The 22,593-nt window shown below is 42.3% G+C and overlaps 1 protein-coding gene across 2 annotated transcripts in view; it reads right to left on the bottom strand.

Annotated features, from left to right (window-relative positions):
* The window catches only part of LOC133635867 (insulin-like growth factor 2 mRNA-binding protein 3), a 35,046-nt gene that overhangs the window by 11,881 nt on the left and 572 nt on the right, over positions 1-22,593 (bottom strand). For both annotated transcript variants that reach the window (XM_062029270.1, XM_062029271.1), the window contains exons 2-15: positions 21,905-22,118; positions 21,563-21,623; positions 17,101-17,149; positions 12,679-12,730; positions 12,535-12,598; positions 7,993-8,271; positions 7,786-7,920; positions 7,495-7,617; positions 7,286-7,421; positions 5,616-5,741; positions 3,817-3,936; positions 3,661-3,735; positions 3,438-3,569; positions 3,254-3,367 (exon numbers count right to left, since the gene is read on the bottom strand). In XM_062029270.1, coding sequence (XP_061885254.1) covers positions 3,254-3,367; positions 3,438-3,569; positions 3,661-3,735; positions 3,817-3,936; positions 5,616-5,741; positions 7,286-7,421; positions 7,495-7,617; positions 7,786-7,920; positions 7,993-8,271; positions 12,535-12,598; positions 12,679-12,730; positions 17,101-17,149; positions 21,563-21,623; positions 21,905-22,079 — 1,641 coding nt within the window. In that variant the 5' untranslated portion in view covers positions 22,080-22,118. The remainder of the gene's footprint in view (positions 1-3,253; positions 3,368-3,437; positions 3,570-3,660; positions 3,736-3,816; positions 3,937-5,615; positions 5,742-7,285; positions 7,422-7,494; positions 7,618-7,785; positions 7,921-7,992; positions 8,272-12,534; positions 12,599-12,678; positions 12,731-17,100; positions 17,150-21,562; positions 21,624-21,904; positions 22,119-22,593) is intronic.

The raw sequence follows: 22,593 nt of genomic DNA, 5'->3' as shown, positions 1-22,593 counted from the left end.
CAATCAATGCAAGTCATCAGACTCAGGTAATACACCAACTTATATTCTTGTCTTCATGAAAGAAAGGAATCTATATATTAACCATGCATGTATATTCATTAAAAACACCTTTAACATGTGAACAAAAACGGCAAAATAAATAAATATAAATTATATACTGTATATATATATATATATATATATATATATATATATAATATGTGTGTATGTATATGTATATATGAGGTAGATCACCTTGACTTGGTCATTTATTAAGTAATTGATTGACGTTGAAAAACTTATTGGGGTGTTAACATTTAGTAGTCAATTGTACGGAATATGTACTGTGCAATCTACTAATACAAGTTTCAATCAATCAATTAATCAATCAATCAATGCCTACTGAGCCTGAGCCTACTGCTGTTAAGTTATTGTGGCTCAATTTGCCTTAATTTTTTTATTTTAATGTATTATTTAATATATATTATTGTTTTAGTTGCTTAAGAGATATTCCTGGCTCTGAATTTGCTCATTGCTATTTTTAAGTTTTTGTGCATTAATTCTTGCCGTCATCATTAAACGAACAGGTTACTCATCCGTTACTTAGTACTTGAGTAGTTTTTTCACAACATACATTTTAGTTTTACTCAAGTAAATATTTGGGTGACTACTCCTTACTTTTACTTGAGTAATACATCTCTAAAGTAACAGCACTCTTGAGTACAATTTCTGGCTACTCTACCCACCTCTGTGCCTTTATATACTTACCAAAACTACATAGTCCTTTAAATGTTTTACTTGATTATTTATTTGAATACCATGTACAATACTACATTTTTATTCAAGACAGAAGTTCTAAGTTTGCACCTTATTGATCTGATTATTTATTTACTATTTATTGGAGTTTATTGATTTGCATGCAATGTGCAATGCTACATTTTTATTTACAGAAGTATATTTTCACAGGGCGGACATTTTAAGTTTGCAGTGCTAACCTTAATGTTGGAGAGGATTATTCATTTGCGTGCGATTTACAAAGCTACATTTTTGTTTACGGAAGTATTTTATTCAAGCAGAAGTATTTCCTCCCAGAGGAAGCTCTTCATTCAATTATTTGAAAAATTATTGTATAAAAAGTACAATATATATCTGGTCGAAAAAGAACAATAGTATACAAGTTAGAATTTTGCTGAGTGTAAGATACAGATACAACTAGTTTTTGATCAAATAAAAGCAAATCTCGCTTTTGTCATTTGTATTCATTGGTTCATTTGAAAAGTAGGGAAAAAAATTATTGTAAATCACATTTTTTGTAAAAAACAAAAACAAAAAACTAACTTTATTTTTTTGGAACATTGCCCAGGCCTAGTAAAAATGTAGAAAAAAGACAATAGGAATGCAATGAGAAATCTGAAAAACTAATATTGTACTTAGTCACCCATAACAGAGCTGACAAAGTTTTGTCTTTAAATATATATTACATGTTTTTACCTTTTTTTTTTTTTTTTTTTACAAAACAAAAAAATATTAAAAAGTAGCCCATGTATACTTTCACTTTTCCCTTTGCTGTCCTTGGTGGAAAAAGTTTGGACACCCTAGTTCTCGAGACTAAAAAACCCATTCAATACATCTCAATAATTTAATTCTATTTTTACAATTTTACTATTAGAAAAGAGCAAATTATTATTTATTTTCAATGTACTGTTCCCCCCATTATCGCTGGGATTAGTAGTAGTAATTTACAATGTATTGCGTTGCCTTAACGGGGCTGTTTGCAACCTTTACGCTGAAGCCTAGAGGGCGCCTAAAGTGTCGTAAGCATTATATTCCACCCTCTTATAACAACTACGCACATATGTAACACGTGCATGCCGGTTATCTAATTTTTAATATCTAGGGCATAGTATTAAACATGACTGCCTTGGTGCAAGTGCACCCGCTCCCTGTGTGTGAGTGTAGATGAGACAGTGGCGAGTGACAAGTAGGGTAGCGCGATATACAGTATACGATAAATGATACAAATTTGGCCGATGACAGCTTGTAATACTATCGTCTTATCGTGATAATGCATGTTAACACATTCTAGCTGGGTCCCGTAAATTTAACAGGGACAAGCGAAATGTAAATTAGCAATATTCATTAGCAAATGTATATCACGATAGAGATGTTAGGTCAGGTTACCTATCGCAAGCCATCCAACAAATGTTATTCAATAGGTTATAATTTTTGCAGCCCAATTAGGTCTTCAAAGATTTATGCATTTATTTTCTCCTATAGCCACACCTGTGTGTGTTTTTCCGTAACGGAGGGTGTGGCCGTCCTCATCAATACTGGGGTCAAACCTCACACTAAACTAAGACCGTTGTTAGTCCGCCTTAAGGACAAATTAGACCAAGAACACAAATGCAACGTAATATATCAGATCCCTTGTTTGTCGTGCAACAAATCATAACTGGTAGGAACCAGAAGAGCCTTTAGCATCAGGAAGACAGAGCACAGAACATGTGAAACGGAAGCATGCACATAGGCCACCAGACAAACAGAAGAAGAGCAAACCCCTGCAAGAGGGAGAACCACCTCACGAATTGAGACAATGCACAGGTCGTCAGCACCCACATCAGCAAACGCGCCCCCCAGACTGAATTGGGACGAAGGGGCGCACCAACCTACCCACACCTGGGACACAGTCCTGAAGAGGTGAGACTGCCGTCAGCCTGCAACTACAAGCAGGAAGACGGCACCAAAAACGGTTTGAATCAGCTGAGCAGACACGTCACAGCAACATTCAGTGACAACCTCTGGGGAAGACCACAGTTGTAGCCGATACTGTCAGGAAACCGGTCTGGCTACAGAAAAAAAAAAAACAGCGTAATATTTTTTGGTTTGAAAAAAAATTGCCAACAGCCCCTTTATATGGGAAGGTGACTTCTGCCAAGTGACTGGCTGCTATCCAGATATTTGGGATATAAATGGTAACAGAGCCTGCAATGAGGTGGCAACTTGACCAGGGTGTACCCCGCCCGCTTTCCGCCCGAATGCAGCTGAGCTAGGCTCCAGCCCCCCCCAACCCCCCGACCCCGAAAGGGACAAGCGGTAGAAAATGGATGGATGGATGGTAACTGAGCCTTTTCAAGAGGAGGTTACAAAACTCCACTGGGCTGCTGATGCATGACGTACAGGTGCAGTTAGCCTAAAGAAGGGTCTTTTGAAAACAAAGCGATTCTGGAAAATGATGTGAATTGAATCTTTGATGACTGTAGAAAGTGAGACCCACCTGGCATGCAAAGAAGTGTCCACTGATCTTGACGATGACCTGCTCGTTCTCGTCAGGAGTCTGGTCCCTGGGCACAACCACTTCAGCGCAGGTCAGGTTCTGTAACTCGTTCACCTGCAAACATCACGACGACGACTATTGTAAACGGATGATTTGATTCAAACCGCGTGTCTTTGTGAATTACCGTTTTGCCACCCTTGCCAATGACCCTCCCGGCAGCAAAGGAGGGAACCTTGATGTGGGCCTCCAGCTTCACCTCCTCCTTGGGTCCAAAGAAATTCTCCTCCTTCAGCTTGCCAAAGATGCGACACTGAGCCTGCAGCCAAACCATAGAATGAACGGTGTCTTTTTCTGTGGAGTAAAAGAAGATCCTACTGGCTATCAAGCGCCATGTGGGGCTACAACACCTTGAACTGAGCCTCTGGGGGGCCGACAATGATGACCATCCTCTGTTTGGGATCCATTCCTTCCGCGGGGGCAATCTGAAGGACAGACGGCGGTGTGAAACCTTCTGGCTTCCACCAATCGCTCGATTGAGTCTAGTGTGTCCTCGGCAGACTCACCTTGATGGAGGCTCCGGCAAAGTGCGACAGCTGCTTGATATGTTGACCCTGCTTTCCGATGATTGCTCCCACGGCAAGCGCGGGGATGAACAGGTGGACCGTCTCAGACTCCGGGTGTCCCTGGTGAGTAGGAACACATCGCTGCTAATTGGGACTGTGTGCACTCATTCATGCAACACACACTGCAATACAAGTAAATAAGCATTATGCACGTGAGAAATGTATTAGGGCAGGGCGATTCAACAAGATCGCAACAGACACCTAATATTAAATAAAAAAACAGGTTCAAGATGTTTCTTCTGTGTCGGAAGAAAGCAGAAGTATTGAAGCAACGCACCTGCTCTCTGAAAATCGAGCAACACAAGTGATCATTAATCAGTGGGAGTAACACACTAACAGCCAATCAGGTAACAGTGTCACCTATTACATTTGAAAGTAAAAATAGGTGCTGCAGAAAGCAAAAACATTGTGGCTAAAACCTTGACATTATGGCACTTTTTTGGGCTTTTTAAAAGGGACCGTAGTCAGACCAATGTGGTCCACCTTCGCCGTGTTTACCCTTAAGAGCACAGCTGTAACGTCTTGGCACTAAAAAAGCAGAAAATAGTTATTCTCAGGTTTCTTTAGGTTTACATTTTCACACTTTGCACTATTTTCTTACAATTTATTCAGCATTTTTTACATTTTCCTTTTTTTTTGCACTTTAATTTCAAGGTTATTTTCAAGTTTTCAATGGGATTTTACTATTTTGTTTATATTGACTGTTTGCCATGCCTTGATAACTGAGGGAGGTTACGTCAAAAAAATGTACTCCCTATTTTTGATTGGTCATAAAAATATCAATCATTAATACCAAACAAGTATATGGCAATAGTTTTCAGCCATATCGCCCAGCCCTGCAACGTATTACATTAGAGAATTGCGTTAGTTCACATGAACAAAAGGACTCAAGCCGACAAGCGCATGCCAAAGCAACAGGTGGCGCTATGACTCCATTCCAATGGCCAATGAGTAGTAATAAATAAAAAAAAAGGTTCACACTGCATAATTGGATGAGGAAAGCAGTTTTCCCATCTGTACAATAAAGTTATCCTAAAAGCTAGTTTGCATATGTACAAAATATTGTGTGGAAAAAATAGCCTTACTATGAAGTCTCAGGTGTGTTGAATTATTAATTTCATTCCACAAACAAATTAGTTTTATGCTTTTGGCTTACAGGCACAAAAGAGCTCAAATACAATAAGAAGCTGTCATGCAAAATGCCACAGCACATGACTTGCTCCTCTTCAAAGACACAGCCGCTGTTTCCCAGCGCTCAAGTCAGCCACACTCCAAACATCATTGATTTTGGATGGAGACCAATACTCCAATCCATACGCCAGCTATGGTCCAACGACTCCATCGTGCTTGTCTTTGTGTGAGGGAAGCCTTTTCTCTCATCATGAAGCTGCTGGTGCCCACGCTGTAGGTTAAAGGGCCCAGAAGGGCCTACAGGTGGAAGTGGAAGCTTAAGACAGTGACGTGCCGACTACCCTGCCATGTCATCCCGCAGCAAGCAGCCACAAGCCGTGCAAAAGCTCTTTGGGGACGGGTGACTTACAGCCAGGGGCTGGCTACTGGCCGACATCATTGAAGCCCAAAATGGCCCCTCGGCCCCATAAGGACTGCACTACGGGAAGAAAAAGATAAGGCGTCGCCAGGAAGTGGGGACTAACATGGCAGACGGCAATGCTCTGACCCCGAGCACGTCTGCGGCGCACGCTAATAAAAGGGATTGGAACGGAAAGGCCGTCACTTACGCCATACGCTGAGCCGCCGGGACCAGGAGGGGGGACATGGGACATGGATGGACCCATGCCAGGCGCGCCGCTGGGAAACAGACCCAGAGCATTCAAGTTCAAGCCTGGGATCAGGTTAGACTGGAGCTGTGGAGAAACAAGTTCAGGTCAGGTCCACACAAATACTCTGTCAGCTTTGGCGTGTGGATGAAACTGAGCTGGTTATTTTGTGTTGTAAGAAAGGTGCAACCGTATTTAACAAGAGAAAATGAAGGTAATGTACAAGTGCTCGTTTCATTTGATGCAGACCAAAAAGTCACAGACAAAAACAAAAAAACTATTATGAAGTTCCCTGGGTGCCGATTTTAAAAGATAAAGTACACAATATTGAATACATGTGTATATTGATGTTGTGACTTGTGAAAATGCTACCAAGGCAGCTTGGGGCTGCTGCTTTTTCAGGCTTCTATTGGGCAAAATGCACGTAACAGCTGTGGGGGTTTTTTACCTCCACTCATGTGGACAGACTTTCTTCTTTCTGAAGTGTTTAAAAACAGTGGCACTATAACTCAGCTCAACAAATAAAAATCTAAGCATTACAGCTGCTTAACATATTTGCATAACAGCCATAACTTTAATGACAGTTGCGCTATAAACTCCTGCTCAGCTTTGACTGGCAACACAACTGAGATACCCGGTTGCAAGTATTTAGTGTGTTTTTTAGGCTATGTTCACGTTCGGATTTTTTTGTCCAATTCCATCTTTTTTTGTCATCGTTTACATGACATTAAATTGGGAAGGCAATCTAACCTGCATGCAGACATGAATTAACGATGCCACACGTGCTGCAGTAAAGTACACATGGCTTTCATTCCAGTATGTCTTATTGCTGGCACATTTGAGGCAATTTCAAGGATTTTGTGCAATCAATGTCAACATTTTCTCAAGAGAATTGTTGCGTGTAGAACAGGGGTGGGCAAACTTTGTGGCTCAAGAGCCACATTGGCTTTTTGAATTTGACAGACTGACCGGGCAAACACATGATGCATTTCATATCCATTGAAACTAAGAGTAGACTTCTCAAACATGGGCATTTTAATGAGAATACATCTCTTTTCAACATTATCATAACAGAAATGGTATTAAAGGGTTAACACTTACATTCTGTGTTGTTGATCACCCTTTTTGCCAGTGTGTCCAAGTCTAGTATCAGTTTTGTTGTGGCAATTCTCAAAACAGGTCTTTGCTCAATTCTGTTCTAATATTTGGCGGGCCGGATTTAAGGAAGCAACAGGCCGAAGTGTGCCCATCCCTGGTGTAGAAGATTAAGAAGGAAGAGGGCAAGCACTTTGGCTCTGGCATTTGCAGGACATTTGTTTCCACGTCCACTCCAAAGAGCGTGTGGGCGAGCAGTCGGAGACAGGAGTGGCGGAACTTTGACTTGACTTCCTATAACATTACTTTTCCGCTCATTTGTCAACAGTCTATTTTGGCGAAGAATAACGCTTTGCGCTATTTGATGACGTATTGGTCAGGTGAACGCGACTGGAGCGTTCAGGTGGCAGTCGAAGGATTGCCTGGACTTGAACTGGAAATTGCACTGTTCACATTGACATTAAAAATCGGATATAGGAAAATAAAACAGACGAAATTGACCGGCATTGTCTTTTTTTGCGACAATGAACACTTACGTTCATAGCAGCCATGTCGCTCTCATACGACTCTCTGATCTTCTTCATCACTTCCTCCTCTGCCCTCGCACACGCCTCAATGGTGCCCTTCACCGTGATGGTCCGCTCTGGGTTGTACAGGGTCAAGTCCTGCAGACTGGAAAGGGGCGAGCAGCAAGAGAGTAAACATCCGACGGTCTCCATGGCAAAGAAAAACAAATCCATCTTACGGTGAGATTGTGATCTTGGTCCCAGTGTCCACCTCGATTTTCTTCAGGTTGCGTCCTTCCTTCCCGATTAATCTTCCGACAAAGGTGTTGTGTACGAGAACTTTCAGCGGGATCTCCTCAGTGCTGCACGAAACACAAGCGTGTGGAGTTCAATTGCCCTTCACATTGAACATGAGCTGCCATAAGACCTCTGGTCTATTTTTAGGCTCCATGCAGCCTCCTTTCTATTCCACCACTGATAATAAAACCGTCTCAATGGCCATGTGCAGCAATAATAGTGTGCAAACTCACAACTTTGTGTCAAGTGCTTCCTTCTGCATGATCTCCATGATGGTTTTGCAGGCATTGGAACAGCCTTCAGCCGTGGAGTGAATGGTTATAGGCTTCTCGGCGGCACCTGCGTTCTCTTTCCGATGGATGTCAATCCTGCAATGAAGGATTTTAAGTGATGGCATTCCATAATTAAAGTGGGAAATGACAGTTTCTCTTCTTACTAACTTTGAGTGGGTCTGTTTGGTGACGTTGCGTATCGTCGCGCCCTCCTTGCCGATGATGGCCCCGACGAACTGCGTGGGAACCAGCATGCGAAGAGGGATGTCCGACTGCACTTTGGGGCGGGCGCCCAGGCTCGGCGAGCCGGACCGTGGCGGCCCGCGGGTGTTGAACCCTCTCCGACCTCCTGGCGCAGGACCCTCTGGTGCGGCGGTCTCGTCTGGGATGTAAGATACTTTCAACGCGCTGTTTTCCATCATGGAGCCGTTGAGCTTCTCCATCGCTCTAGGAAACAAAACATGGCTGATTTAGTAAGAACTGAAATTTGGGCTATTATTTAGGTTTGATACCTTTTTCTTAAAAGTTATCCTATAATGCTGACACTAGCACTTATTTCATACTTCTGGACCTAAAAATGATGTCCACAGGTACATTTCCACCCAAAGCATGCTTTTTTTCCAACATTTCGGGCTCCAAAATGTGGGCGGTGCTTTCATCAGCCAGCTGAGAAGACTGGAGGCAATGTCGTATTGTGTAGTTTGTGTTTTGCTGGCATCTGCATCACAAATCTAATTTTACAGCCGAATGTGAAGGAATGATCCAAAATGTATTGTTGCAGCAACACAACTAAAGAAGGGGGCAGGACTGCATACATTTCCAAATGACCAGGAAAGTGTGGAGTTCTCCAATCAAACTGGGACAGTCATTTGCAACGATCATTTGCATGAGTCAGACTTCAAAGAAAAGGGATGGACGTTGGAGGGAAAAAATTTAAAAGACTAGCCAAATGCGATCCCATGTTTTACGTCCTCTTCTACTGATGTTTTCCTGGAAGAAATGCAAGAGCATGAGGAAACATGCTAGGGTTTTTAATGGAAGATCAGCAGTTCTTTTATATTTCTTTTTGCTGATAATGTAAATAATGATGTAATGATGAAAGTAATGATGGACCAGGGCGACATGTGCAATGAGGTGATGAAAAGAATAGTTTCATTTGTCTTCATCCACATTGTCTATGCAGGGAAGCGAGCTCCAGTTCTGTAGATGACACCAGGAGGCATCTCGAGTCTGCCGATGGAAAGGGGGTGTTCCAAGTACACTTAGTTAACATCTAAATGCAATTATGGGATATGACTGCCAGATACATTTTCAGGAGCATCAAGAGAACTTGTCTCGCCAATATTCCACCATCTGGATTAAAATAAGTTAAAGTACCAATGATTGTCACACACACACGAGGTCTGGCGAAATTATTCTCTACATTTGACCCATCACCCTTGATCACCCCCTGGGAGGTGAGGGGAGCAGTGAGTAGCAGCGGTGGCTGCGCCCGGGAATCATTTTTGGTGATTTAACCCCTAATTCCAACCCTTGATGCTGAGTGTCAAGCAGGGAGGTAATGAATGCTATGGTGCTTTAACCTTTTGGATGAATAGTACTTTTCAGAGTCGTTTTAATGCAACATACTTTTACTCAAGTATTTTGTGAAGAAGAAATGGTCATTTTACTGTTACATGGAGTTCTATTCCGATAAATACATTTATTTAGCTGCATGCAAAAAAACGTTTTGTTTTGAGTGGCCAGAGACACTGCTTCCAGCGGGCACTGTCATATGACTCCGCTCCACCAATCCAAGCACAAATGACGCCCCGCAGGGTTAAAAAAGTGACAGGGCAGCACAGCTCTTCGAGGTTTACTTTACAAACTATGAAAAACAACATTTATATCATCTGTGTCGGTAGAAATATTTCAGCCCACAGGACTTCCAACGAGAGAAAACATGTTGCGGTAAGTTTTAGATGCTTTAACTTTAGACCAGGGGTCGGCAACCCGCGGCTCCGGAGCCGCATGCGGCTCCTTGACCACTCTGATGCGGCTCAGCTACATACATTCCGACCCCCCCGATTTTCCCAGGAGATTTATGGATCTCAGTGTCTCTCATAGATTACTCCCAGGGAAAAAATAATCCTATTTACACTCTAATTACTAAACAAAGGGCGTGCCCTAATTGCACTGCAGTAATTGTCCTCTATAGCATTTACATACAGCGTGCAAGTCCAGCCACATGTTGCATGTTTTTATTACTTGCACACACAGGAGACAGCAAAGCATACTTACTCATCAGCCACACAGCTTACACTGACGGTAGCCGTATCAAACAACTTTAACATTGTTACGTTACAAATATGCGCCACACTGTGAACCCACACCAAAAAAGAATGAAAAACACATTTCTGGAGAACATCCCACCGTAACACAACATAAACACAACACAACCATTACCCAGAATCCCATGCAGCCCTAACTCTTCCGGTCTACATTATACACCCCCGCTACCACCAAATCCCCCCACACATCAACCACCCCCCCCCTCTCCGTGCATTGGTTGAGCGGAAGAGTTAGGGCTGCATGGGATTCTGGGTATTGGTACCGTCAGTGTAAGATGTGTGGCTGCTGAGGTAGTACGCCTTGCTGTCACTTGCGTGAGCAAGCTGAAATTGCATTCTACGTGTGGTCGAGCAGGTACACTGTTAGGGCAGACTGTAGAGGGCGCCAAATGCAGTGTCATCACGCTCTGATATTCGGGAGTCTCCCGGGAAAAATGAGAGGGTTGGCAAGTATGACGCTATCAAGCGCCATTCATTCAAAACTCGCGGGCTGCACTAACATCAAATTTCCACATTAAAGTGCGTGCCGGTGCGTGTGTCTGAGACCCCTGGTTAACATAGCACAAAACATTTAAGCTTTGTATGCGGTGTTTTTCATTTTAAATTGAAAATTACTTTCTTTAATTTGTGAAACTTGCCAAAATGGCTCTTTGAGTGGTAAAGGTTGCCGACCCCTGCTTTAGACCAATTCTAACGTGACAAGTGACAGTAAAAGTTGCACACATGCAGTATTAGTGTCAGTCTCTCACATCTACACACACCTACTGTTGTGCAACTACTTTGAAATATAGCCAATAAATAACATCGGAAGTTACTCAGTTTGTTACTCTGTCCTTGAGTACCGTGTTTTTCCAGACTCAGGCACTCTTGACATTTAATTTTCTCCAAAATGGACAGTGCGCCTTATAACCCGGTGCGCCTAATGTACGTATTAATTCTGCTTGTGCTTACCGACCTCCAAGCAATTTTAGTTGGTACATGGTGTAATGATAAGTTTGACCAGTAGATGGCAGTCACACATAAGATACGTGTGGACTGCAGGTTGATGCCGGTTCAATAAATGACGCTAGCAAGTACTCGTAAGCAATTAACACCAAAACTGATGTTTAATTGAAAATGTAGAACATTACACACTGCGCTCAAAAATCTGTCGGAATGTTCTAGTACGACTTTGGTAAGCTATGAAGCCGCACCGCTTGATGAATTGTCGGAGCATTACGGCTACCGTAGTCAGACGTACCGTGCTTCAACATACGGTATTATGGCGTCTGTATAAGGACCCCCAAATGGCCCCTATTAGACATTCTCTGGTGTTTTGTTGGGCAATATTATGCAAAACCAACTTTTCTTACCTTCTGGTACCTGCTGGTGTGTATTTGGGATCTGCATAAGTCCTGAACATTTGTGCGCGACCGCCATTGGAGTCCGCGCCGTAATCAAAAGCTCCCTTTTCTCTATCCTCTTGTTGAGGGGCATTCATCCTCCGCTGTTGCCATTTCTAATATAAGGTAGTGTACACTTCTAACTTATATCCGTCAGTAGACTCGCTATGGAAGCGCTAAAAACTAGCGGTAAAACAAAGATGGGGAAAAGACGCTGTCGAAGTGGAGGCACATAAATAAGAGCGCTCACAAAACAACGTATACTGAAGAGACGGTCAGAAAGTGTCTTGAAGATTGTTTGTAAAACATCTATGCAATATTTTGCCCAGCATGGCATGTTATGTAGACCACAAGGAATTGTTTACATGTAGAAACAAAATTAAAGTATGAGGTTTTTTATGTAGACCTGTATAGACACGCTCATCGGCAGTGCTACTTACAATCAGTGCACCCTGTGGTCTGTAAAATACGGTAGTTTTTTCAATGAACGCTTACTTAATTACTTGGATGAATACTTTTACTTGAGTAAAGAAATAAAAGTAAGGTATTTTGCTACTCTGGACCATCTTTTGCTGTTGACATGCATATGATACAACCAGGGCCTTCCTATCATTTTTTGGAACATTAAAATTTTGCCTATTCAGTTAGCAGCAAACTGAGGTTTTCTGTATTCTTCCCAGCCATTGGAAACCCATGTTATTGTGCACAGAAAAGCACGTCTTGGTCTTTCCAGACATGATTTATGTCCAGAAAACGGTTCAAATATTAGGGACACTAACGTGCATGGCATGCAGATCATTGGATTTTTGTTCCGCAGCAAAGCTTGAAGTGCACTTCACAGGCAAGCGAGTGATTGGTGAACACTAGGGGGCACTAAATGTCACATTTAACCCTGCTTGCTTCCAACTCATTGGCATTCCAGTCAAGTTGGCTTTTGAGCATGTGTGAGACACATCTCTAGGCCAGAATAAGAGTTGATGCATGGATTGTGTACTCACAGCCTGGCCTGGTCCTTGGCTGTGTAGCGAACATTGACCACTGCAGTCTCCGTCTCAGTGTTGACTGTGAAGGAGCACACGGCAGAGCCACTCACTCGTTAGACCCAAGTTACACGCATTCTACGAGGCAAAAACTGAATGTACCTTGTTCACAGCTCTCTACGGCACCATACTGGGCCAACATGCCATCCAGGACCTGCAGGAAAAGAAAAAAAATCCATGAGGAAAAATTATTTGTCGGCTTTGACTGGGACTTTTTGTTTTCCAGGAAAAGCCGGAATAGCCGAGCCACAGCACGTCGTAGAATATATACATCTATACATATCTTGTGGCTCCTACTCAAACCTTTGAGGAACTCAATAGAGGCCCTCTAATCAGATTCCAGAGCTGTGACAAAAACTAGTGATATGACATTAGATGAAGTGCACTGCAAACTACAACCATGAAAAGAAGGTCTAACACTTAGAAAGTCAGCAGATTTATTCCAGCACTCGAGTTGCCTGTCATTGGATTGTGTATTTCATGTTCTGCTGGGCGGGGCTTCAGTTTAAAATACAAACAAGACCAATTAAGACAATTATTCACGTAGGGGGACGGAAAAAAAAAAAGTGGAGACGCATCAAGTTGGCTTGGGGCGCAGGATTTGAATTCATGGACGTGGTCAACTGCGGGCCAGAGGGGGAGCATGGGTTCCAAGACCTTTGACCATGCTCTGTTGAACCCGACACCACACCCCCAAAGTGCTCAAGCCCACTTCCCAGCCAACAAGACCCCCCCCTCCCTTTACACACATACACACACACACACACACACACACACACACACACACACACACACACACACACACACACACACACACACACACACACACACACACACACACACACACACACACACACACACACACACACACACACACACACACACACACACACACACACACACACACACACACACACACACACACACACACACACACACACACACACACACACACACACACACACACACACACACACACACACACACACACACACACACACACACACACACCTCTTGGCTGATCCGCCAACCAAGCATCCTCCCGCCTCTCTGCCATGTCGACTACGGCTCATTGGCTCGCTCCTGCCACTCAACACCACGCCGGCTGCTGGCTGGTTGAGCCGCACGTCGCTCCGCGGGGGCCGGCCAATGGGAATGCAGGCCATTCAGGAAAAGGGTGGGGTGCATTCCAGCAGGAAGACAGGGCTGGAGGGGGGAGGGGAGCAAGCTCATGCTACACATTCTGTGAATCGGAGCACATGGTCGGGAAGGAAAGGGCTCCAGGCCCACCCACCTTACTACAGCTTGGGAAGACGGCCGCACGCTCACGTTGAGGGCCTGCACGCACCATGACCCACTCCTATCTAGCTGATAAAATACACACGAGGCCTTGGCGTCAAAAGATTAGCCTCTTCTTTTCTAAAGCCCTCCTCTCGAGGGAGAGGGAGACCTCCGTGTCACCTTTGGAGAAGGCAAACTACTGTCGGCCACATGCTAGCAACATGCGTAGACGTGGAGCTGCATGCGTAGGCAACCGCCAGCCCACCATATCGCACACAAACACACGCAAGCCCGTCTGTGAATATTTGATCACAAGGAGCGAATCAGGGTGAAATTGGACAAATCCACGAGTCAGTTACCATGTGAACCACTTTCTTGAGGTCTAACAATACTCCAAGCGTACACTGCACACACCAAATGATAGTGACGAGTAGGGCGGGGAGGCTCAAATGCCCATTTGTGACCCAAGATTGGGCCACACACACTTTAACTTTTAAATATATCCCCAAAAATGCAAGTGTGCAATCAATATTAAGGCACTATAAAATATATTGGAGTTCAAATGTAACACTTATTACACACACACAGACGCACACACACACACACACACACACACACACACCCACACACACACCCACACACACACACACACACACAGTCAGTGCTTTTTTGTTTTTGATTTAAATCAAGCAGTGTAGTAGTTCAATATATTTTACTGTCTTGTCTAAAAATGGTTAACCATTTAAGAAATAAAAAGATGGCATTTTAATTCCAACCCTGCTGAGGACACTTTTGCTTCAGTTTGTTGGGGATTTTGCCTCAAAACAATATTGACATGATGCTAGTGTATTGTAATAATGCTACTAGGGCTGCAGCTATACAGTAATATATCCATTGGTTGTTCCATTAATTGGGTCAAACACTATAGCCTCATGCAAATTTTAGGGAAATTGGTTGGAATAAAATATTTTTCTGCTTGTCATAACACTTTAATGAATGCACATCAACCGTTTCACCCTGTATGTAGGAATGTGTCATAGCTATAAATATATAGCAAAAAATACTTACACACTCAAGTTTTATTTTTATAATTAAAATAGACACTATTAGTGAAGTGGAAGAAACAAAACATGCAAAATAGTGGCTTTTCCAAGAGTGTTTTAGTATTTTATCTGTTTTATTGGCCAACCTTCGATTGTTTTAAATACTGCTTTGTATTTTAAGATTTCTTTAAATGAAATGTGCGTAACAATCTATTTATTATCATTTCTGACGGGCGTTGTGGCATCCTACTCTGTTCAGCGGTCCTTGAACGCACCCTAAAAACACCACTGTCTCATATTTCCCTGAGTTAGAAGGATCACTCTGTTCTAAGAGAACACAGCTTGTCGGTTCAATGTACACAATTAAATATCTCAGTTGCTCAGACAGTAATGCGTTATACAAGTTTAGATCGCGGTATGTCGATTCCTAATGGTGAAAGACGTTAATGTCTCTTGTTTGCATGTTAGCATTTAAGCTAGCCCCAGTCAGTTAGTTTATCAAAGTGCAGTCATCAATCAATGTTTTCCAATCATTTTTGATCTACAAACATCAGGCGATTTACTGCGGTTATCTTTACAGTTTATAGTTGCATCAAAAAACATGTTAAATATATATTTTTAAAACTATGTGCTGCCCATTCACCACACCGCTCTCATGTTTGCTTTATTGCAGCAGCCTAGCAGAAACTATATCAGTGTATTTTAGGTTCCAGGCACCCCGTGAGGTCCAGATTTGATCTATGTTTAACTACTTGCACTCATTAAACAATTAATCAAAGCAACAGTATCTAAATCGAAGCTTTTTTCTAATTGAATTAAATCGATTAATTGTTGTAGCCTTAATTGCTACACAGCTATTTTTTTTCAAATTTCAAGCATAAAATTACTCAGTTTAATTGTCCTGTGTTGATTCTTCAGATTCAAACGGTGTGTTACTGAAAATGGTATTTATCATGGCACACACATTTTATAATTAATTCCAATACATTTGACTATTTGAGGCAAGCTTATTGTTTTCTCTAATAAAAAGGATTTTAGACTGTGGGAATTTTCCGGAGAACCAGCATCATCTGCAGTGGACATTTGTTTTTAGTTGGGCTGTCCAATGAATGTTATAAATTTTTTCCTAATCAGATTAATCACATTTTTAAAAATCTGATGGATCATGATTAATCACAGATTACTCGCTTTTATAATTAAAATTTGCTCAAGAAAAGACACCGATATTTGAACACAAATACAATTTTATTGTCAGAATGTCATCCAGCAATGTTTTTAAACATTTTGCTTGAATGGATGTCATTAATCTGCACAAAACGTGCCAACAGTTTTATCTCAAGTTGTTTCAGGATGTATTTTGGAGTGAAAGCACACCAGTCGGAGTCCCGTCACTCATTTTCGTACTGACATAATATTGATGTGATCACTGATTCTATAGTGGTTAAGGTAAAAGTTTGCACGCTCAAAACAAATTGCATGATTAAAGTAGGTGTGCTCATGATTAATGCAATCATTTTTTGATTAACCACACGAGTTAACTCGTCAATTTTGAAAGCCCTATTTTTTATTAATTTTTTCGTCACACATTTCAGGAAAAAAAAAAAAAAGGCTTTATTACGCAAAACACTTGTTCACCAGAAGACATTTTATACTCCTTCCTAACCCGCATCACCTGCCCAACATGAAGTTATTTGATAAATGACGTCATTAGGACGGAGGTAAGGCAACAGTCACTAACTTTGATTGCTATTAAAAAAAAAAATCTATACTGTCCTAAGAACCAGGAAGGTAAATCCAAGAAACAATGCAATTGATTAACACACACACACACACACCGACACGATGTGTATTGAAAGACACTCCAACTGAACAAACAAAGTTATTTAACACAGAAAGTGAGCCAGTCTGCTTTGACAACTAACAACAGGATCCACTCAAAACACCTCCCCAAAAAATGAGCGTCACAATGTCAAATCATTTGTTCCAACCACAGTTGGCCCTGCTTGGTGCGCTCGCCTGGCCTGAGCCGAGCCATCTGCACACCAACGGAGCATGTGCTATATAGGCTGAGAAGAGGAACAAAATGACAGAGCGAGAGAGGCCAGTTGGGGTGCACCATGGTGGCCTAAACCCTGCTAGCATTTAGCAGCCTGCTAGCATTTAGCAGCCTGCTAGCATTTAGCAGCCTGTTTGCACTCACCTCCCACTGCATGTCAGGCGGGATGTTCCTGATCTGGAGCTTGCAGCTCCTGTGGACAAGCAAAAAAGAAGACGAAGGACTGATGAATGGGTAAACATCTGATAAGTTCTTAATGGCGTTTTATTTGACAAAAGAGACAGTATTTAGTGCAGAAACTAACATCAAATCCCTTCTGCAGTCATACGAGAAATGTGTGCATTCGGCCAGCAGGTGCGTACAGACACTTAATATAAAACACTCGTTTGAAAAGGTTAAAAGCCCACCTATTTGGATGACAATAAAAAAAGATGGTGGACAGCGCTGTAAACAAATGACTTAAGTCAATAATGACGCCTTGAGCGAGCACATTAACAGGAGCCACCAGCTGTGTCGGGGGGGGGGGGCCAACCTTCTGACATGAAGTCAGGACATGCGGAGGTCACATGACTCCGGAGGAGCAAAGGAGGCATTTGGAGGAGTTTCACAAGTGTTTGTATAGAAAAGAAAAAAAAAGGAGGCCACTCCAAAGTCCACGGCCTGTTGACAAACGTGAATGTACATATGGCGGCCTCATGTGCACACACTAAAACGCAACATGCAACAACCCAAAAGCAGCTCCAGCAGGCTGTTCATAAAAAATAAAAATACAAACTTCTAGGAATGTTTTTTGTACAATAAATCAAACCAAGCTACAGGTTTTGTGCTATTGGAAAACTACCTCCCTATCTTACAATTATTTGATGAAATGTTTAATGTTTATATAGACTTAGACCAACTTTATCGATCCACAAGGGAAATTGTTCCACACAGTAGCTCAGTTAAAGGATGGAAAGGGTAAGGATGGAAAGGATAATGCCGGTATAAAGTAGACTAAAAATGTACCATAGTAGCAATATTAAATAGATAGATAGTACGTCATTGATTCCTTCAGGAGAGTTCCCTCAGGAAAATTAAAATTCCAGCAGAAGTGTACAGAATTGAGATCGAATTTAAAAAAGTAAAAAGTAAATAATGGGGGTATAAATGGAAATAAAATAGAAAATATTACAAGAATAAAAATAAAAAAGCAACAACAATAAAAATAAGACTATAACAAGAGAAACTAGGCAGTAGTGACCATGTTATGAAAATGTATTGCACTGTTATTGCAAATAACATGTAATATTTATACATATGCATACAGTAATATATTATATATATATATATATATATATATATACATATATATATATATACATATATATATATATACACACACACACACACACACATAGATTTAAAAAATAAATAAAAAATCAGATTAGTAACATTTTGGAATTAAAATTAATCATTATGGCTTGCATAATTAAAATTTGCTTAGGAAAAGACCCACATTTGTGCACAAATGACATTTTTTGTCAGAATGTTTTATTTGAATCTAATTTGTACAAAAGGTGCCAACAATTTTATCTCAAGTTATTTCAGGATGTATTTTGGAGTGAAAGCACACCAGTCGGAGTCTCCTGAGCGTATAGTGGCTCAGGTATAAGAGCTTGTACGCTCAAAATAAATGACATGATGGATCAAAGTGTGTTCTTGTGTCATTTTTGGTGATTAATCACAGAAGTTCACTTCTTCATTTTCACAGCCCTACTCCTAGGTCTTGACCTTTTATCCTCCTGAGAACCAGTGTCCTCTGCAGTGGACAATTGTGTTTTGCACAACATGGCTTTTTTTTGTTTTTCCTCCCTCTCCAGAAATGTGTGGCTCTGACAAAACTGTCCACTGTGGAGGACACAGGTTCTCAGCAGGATATTAGAGTATATTTGGAGGAAGCCAGGCCCTACATGCAACAAAAAGTTTCCTGGTGAAGCAAAAACTACTTTTTCAATAAAAGCCTGCCTTTTAGTAGAGTATATATGAAATGTATATTTATTGATGAGTTCAATGAAAAGAAGATCAACAATGGGCCCCATTTGCCACGTCACCCACTCAACTCTAAATTGCGTCGAAAATTCACAGATAACCTCCAAGAGGAATTCCAGCCCTTTCCGGCCAACTGTGCACCATTCCTGGCTGATCCGCCTCCCCCTACCACCACTACCATCCTCCGCCTCCCCACGCATTCTGTGTGCTCTGCATTGCGGTGGGAACGCCATGTGAACTGCGCAAATGCACCGGGGGCCGACCTATAGCGCCACAGACAGAAGAAGTCAGCCGGGGTTAGCGTGGTGGGGGTAGGTGGGGGTCCTCCATACATTCCCTGTGCAGACTCGGGCGAGCGGGGTGTGGTGGTGGCGCAGGCTGAAGGGGGCTGGTCAGGTTTCAGGGAAGGGTAACAAGGGCCCACTCTACCCTGTGGGGGTGGGGCCCTGTTTCCATGGACACGGGCAAGTCTACTGACAGGAACATAGAGAGCTGGGCTAAAAGTGGGAAGGGGGGGGGGCAGGAGTGACTGCTTTGTCATGTGACCACCAAGCGGGGCTCCTTATCTACGTTGGAATAGGCTATAGCTTGCCTATAGCTCGCCGCTGGGGTACAGAGTGAGAGAAACAAAAATGGCGGGGGTTGCATGAAGGTAGCAGCGGCACACAACAGGGGCCCACCCCCAAAAAGATACATTGAGGGCCCAGCGTTTGGGATGGATTCCCTACGAACATTCCAAAGAGTTGACTCTCAGCAGCACGAGGTGACTCAACTGAAAGGACTGTTGCACATTTGGGTCTTTGCCTTCGCCGCCCCCTTAAACCGCCATTGACCGAATAGTCAAATGTGGAAAAGGTAGACCACGGCGACAAGGGGCCACATTCACAATCCTCACACGCTTCACCCCCCCCCCCCTTTTTTTTTTTTTTTTTTACACGCAGGTGGGCCCCACAGTGACCTTTTGACCCAAAATTCCCAAATCCACCGAGCATCTTTAGACTGTTGGCTTCTGTTCCATATTTCAAAACACATTATTAAAAACACAAGTGTTCATTCAGAATATATACCAATAAATAACACACTTCCTCTCTTATAGCCACGCCATCTTTTCCCCCTTGCACATGTGACTCAGCTGGCATTTTGGGATGTGCCCGCTGCATTTTATCCACCACCTCGTGCACATAATAGTCACAAATCTGTCAAAATGTACATGGATTTTTTCCCTCCATTTTTTATGAATACAAATATTTTTTTTAAATGTGACTGACAATATCAACCAGCATTTAACTTAAAAATTGCTTTTTTCTCCTGCGTGATTGATATGCATTTTGACTAGAACGAGAAATTGATTTTTTTTTTTTAAATAAATCACAAATGGACAAGTTATTTGTATTTTTCTAGAATCCAGTCTAAGGAGAGCAGACAACTTGGTCCCATGCACCACAATCCTTACTACTTCTTCTACCACATCGTTTTGCAACCCAAACTGGACCCACGCTTGCGTTTGTTCCTCCCTGCTTAAAGCACTTCCTTTTCCGAAGGAGACCAAAGGTTAAAGGCACCGTGATTGGCCAAGCCCCCTGCTCCCATCCCCCCAGCTGATATTTGCAGAATGCAAAGAATGGCCCAGCATGTGTGTGTGTGTGTACGTAGAGTATATTATCAATTAGTGCAATAGTTTGACGTGACTACGCCGAATAGGGTATATAGGAGGGGTTGGAACTTGCTTGAAATAACACCATTTTGTGTAAAAGACTAGCACATATTAATTCGTTCAAGACAAAATTCCAACCTTTAAAAACAAACCACAAAAATGACTGGACTCCAATACATTTTTTTGGTCCTGACATGTCGTTTTTTTAAAACAGTAAAACGTACTCTTGAGTCCTAAAATGGGACTGTTGTATTTTCCAATGTGCTGATAATTTAATCAAGCCACCACGTTAAATCAGTTTAAATAAAAATACGTATGAATGAGGCTGCTGGTTCTGAAAAAAAAAATTAAATAAATAAAGAAGCTAGTGTTTGGAAATACCTTCCAATCGTTAAGTGTGCAGACCAGGTTTTGTGTGACTTTGGGCCCCGGGTTTCTAATTCTGCATGGTGTCTGGGAGTCCATCTCATGCATGAGCGAGAGAGAGACGCACATTGTGCAAAAGGAGAGGGCGGAAGGCAGCGTAGTGACGAGGAGATCCTTCAAATGGACGACTCCAGAAGGCCTGTGCTGCACGCCTGCCACCCCTCCTCCAAGAGTGTTTTATTTGTATTTTATTAAACACTTTCTCATTTTGTTACACTAGCTAAATGACGATAAAACTTGATTGAAAGGCATTATCTGTGCAGCCATTGCACTTTTTAAATTGGATCTGGGCATGGGGAAACATAAAAAATAAAAAAGGTATGACGGTTGAGCCGAAAGGCAATTTTTTTTGGAGCACCCCACAGTCATGGCGAGAGAGGGGGGGGGGAGTAGCTACAACCATACGCCCCCTTTTCATTGACCCCCCACAACATTTAGGGGACACCTTAAAAAAACAATATCAACAAACTTTTGCTCAATTAAAATGAAAACGCTCACCTCTGGCGTTTTGGCACAGAATGTTCGACTTCCAGAAGTTTTCCATGGAGTTCAACTTTACCTATAAAATAATGAGTGATTTGGATATTTTATAGAAGGAAAACATTTGTGTGCTTTAAAAAAAAAAAAAAAAAAAACATGTTCTTGAGAAAAAAAAAAGGGGGCCACTGTGTGCTTCGTAGTTGGCCTACATTTGTGCAACACAATTAAACCACCTGGTGTGTCAGCATGGGCAAAATGGCCACACAAAAAGCACACGAGATGGTTCACAGAGAAGCCGATGACCTTTAACCCCGTGCAGGCACAACGCATTAAAACAAATATCACAAGAGAAGGTCTCACCTGAAAGAGTATCGATTGCCTTCATCGCGGTCTTCTCATCGGGACAGTCCACGAAGGCATAGCCGGTCTTGACTAGAAAAGGACCGGAGTGGGGGATCTTCCATTTGTCAAAGATAGTTTCGAAGTCCTCCTCGCTGGCCTCTGCGCTCACGTTGCCGATGTATAGCTTATTCATATTCACGCACAGACCACCTCAACGCTTCCCACTGGGGGTCTGCAGTGTTTGGAGTAAAAAAAAAAAAAATTTAAAAAAAAGCAGCAACAATTTAAAAAGAAAAAAAAAAAAAAAAAGATAGATTTTTTAAATTGGCAGCCTGGTTGCGCTCCCTCGTCGTCCCTCTTTCGCCGCGCAATAAATAAACGCTTAATTATTAATCTTCCAAAACCACGACGAGTGGAGGGGGAAAAGGGAGGAGAAACTACTTTTGAGTCTTCCTCCGAAAAGCCTTTTTTGGGGCGAAGAGACGGAGAATGTGACACACACGCTAACGGCAGGCGCCCGCCTCTGCTGGGTCGACACAAGCAACAAGACGAAGAAGAGGAGGAGGAGGAAGAGGAGGAAGAGGAGGAAAGGGGAAATACGCCTTTTTTTTTTTTTTTTTTTCTTTGAATGAGCCACGTGTTCAAACTACAAATCAGCCCACACGTGAGGACTCCCAATTGCTCAATTAAGTGTTTTGGGATTGAGG

The sequence above is a fragment of the Entelurus aequoreus genome, linkage group LG20, assembly GCF_033978785.1.
Source record: "Entelurus aequoreus isolate RoL-2023_Sb linkage group LG20, RoL_Eaeq_v1.1, whole genome shotgun sequence".
Lineage (NCBI taxonomy): Eukaryota > Metazoa > Chordata > Actinopteri > Syngnathiformes > Syngnathidae > Entelurus > Entelurus aequoreus.
The sequence above is the reverse complement of the archived record's forward strand: the minus strand, read 5'-3'. Positions and strand labels throughout refer to the sequence as shown.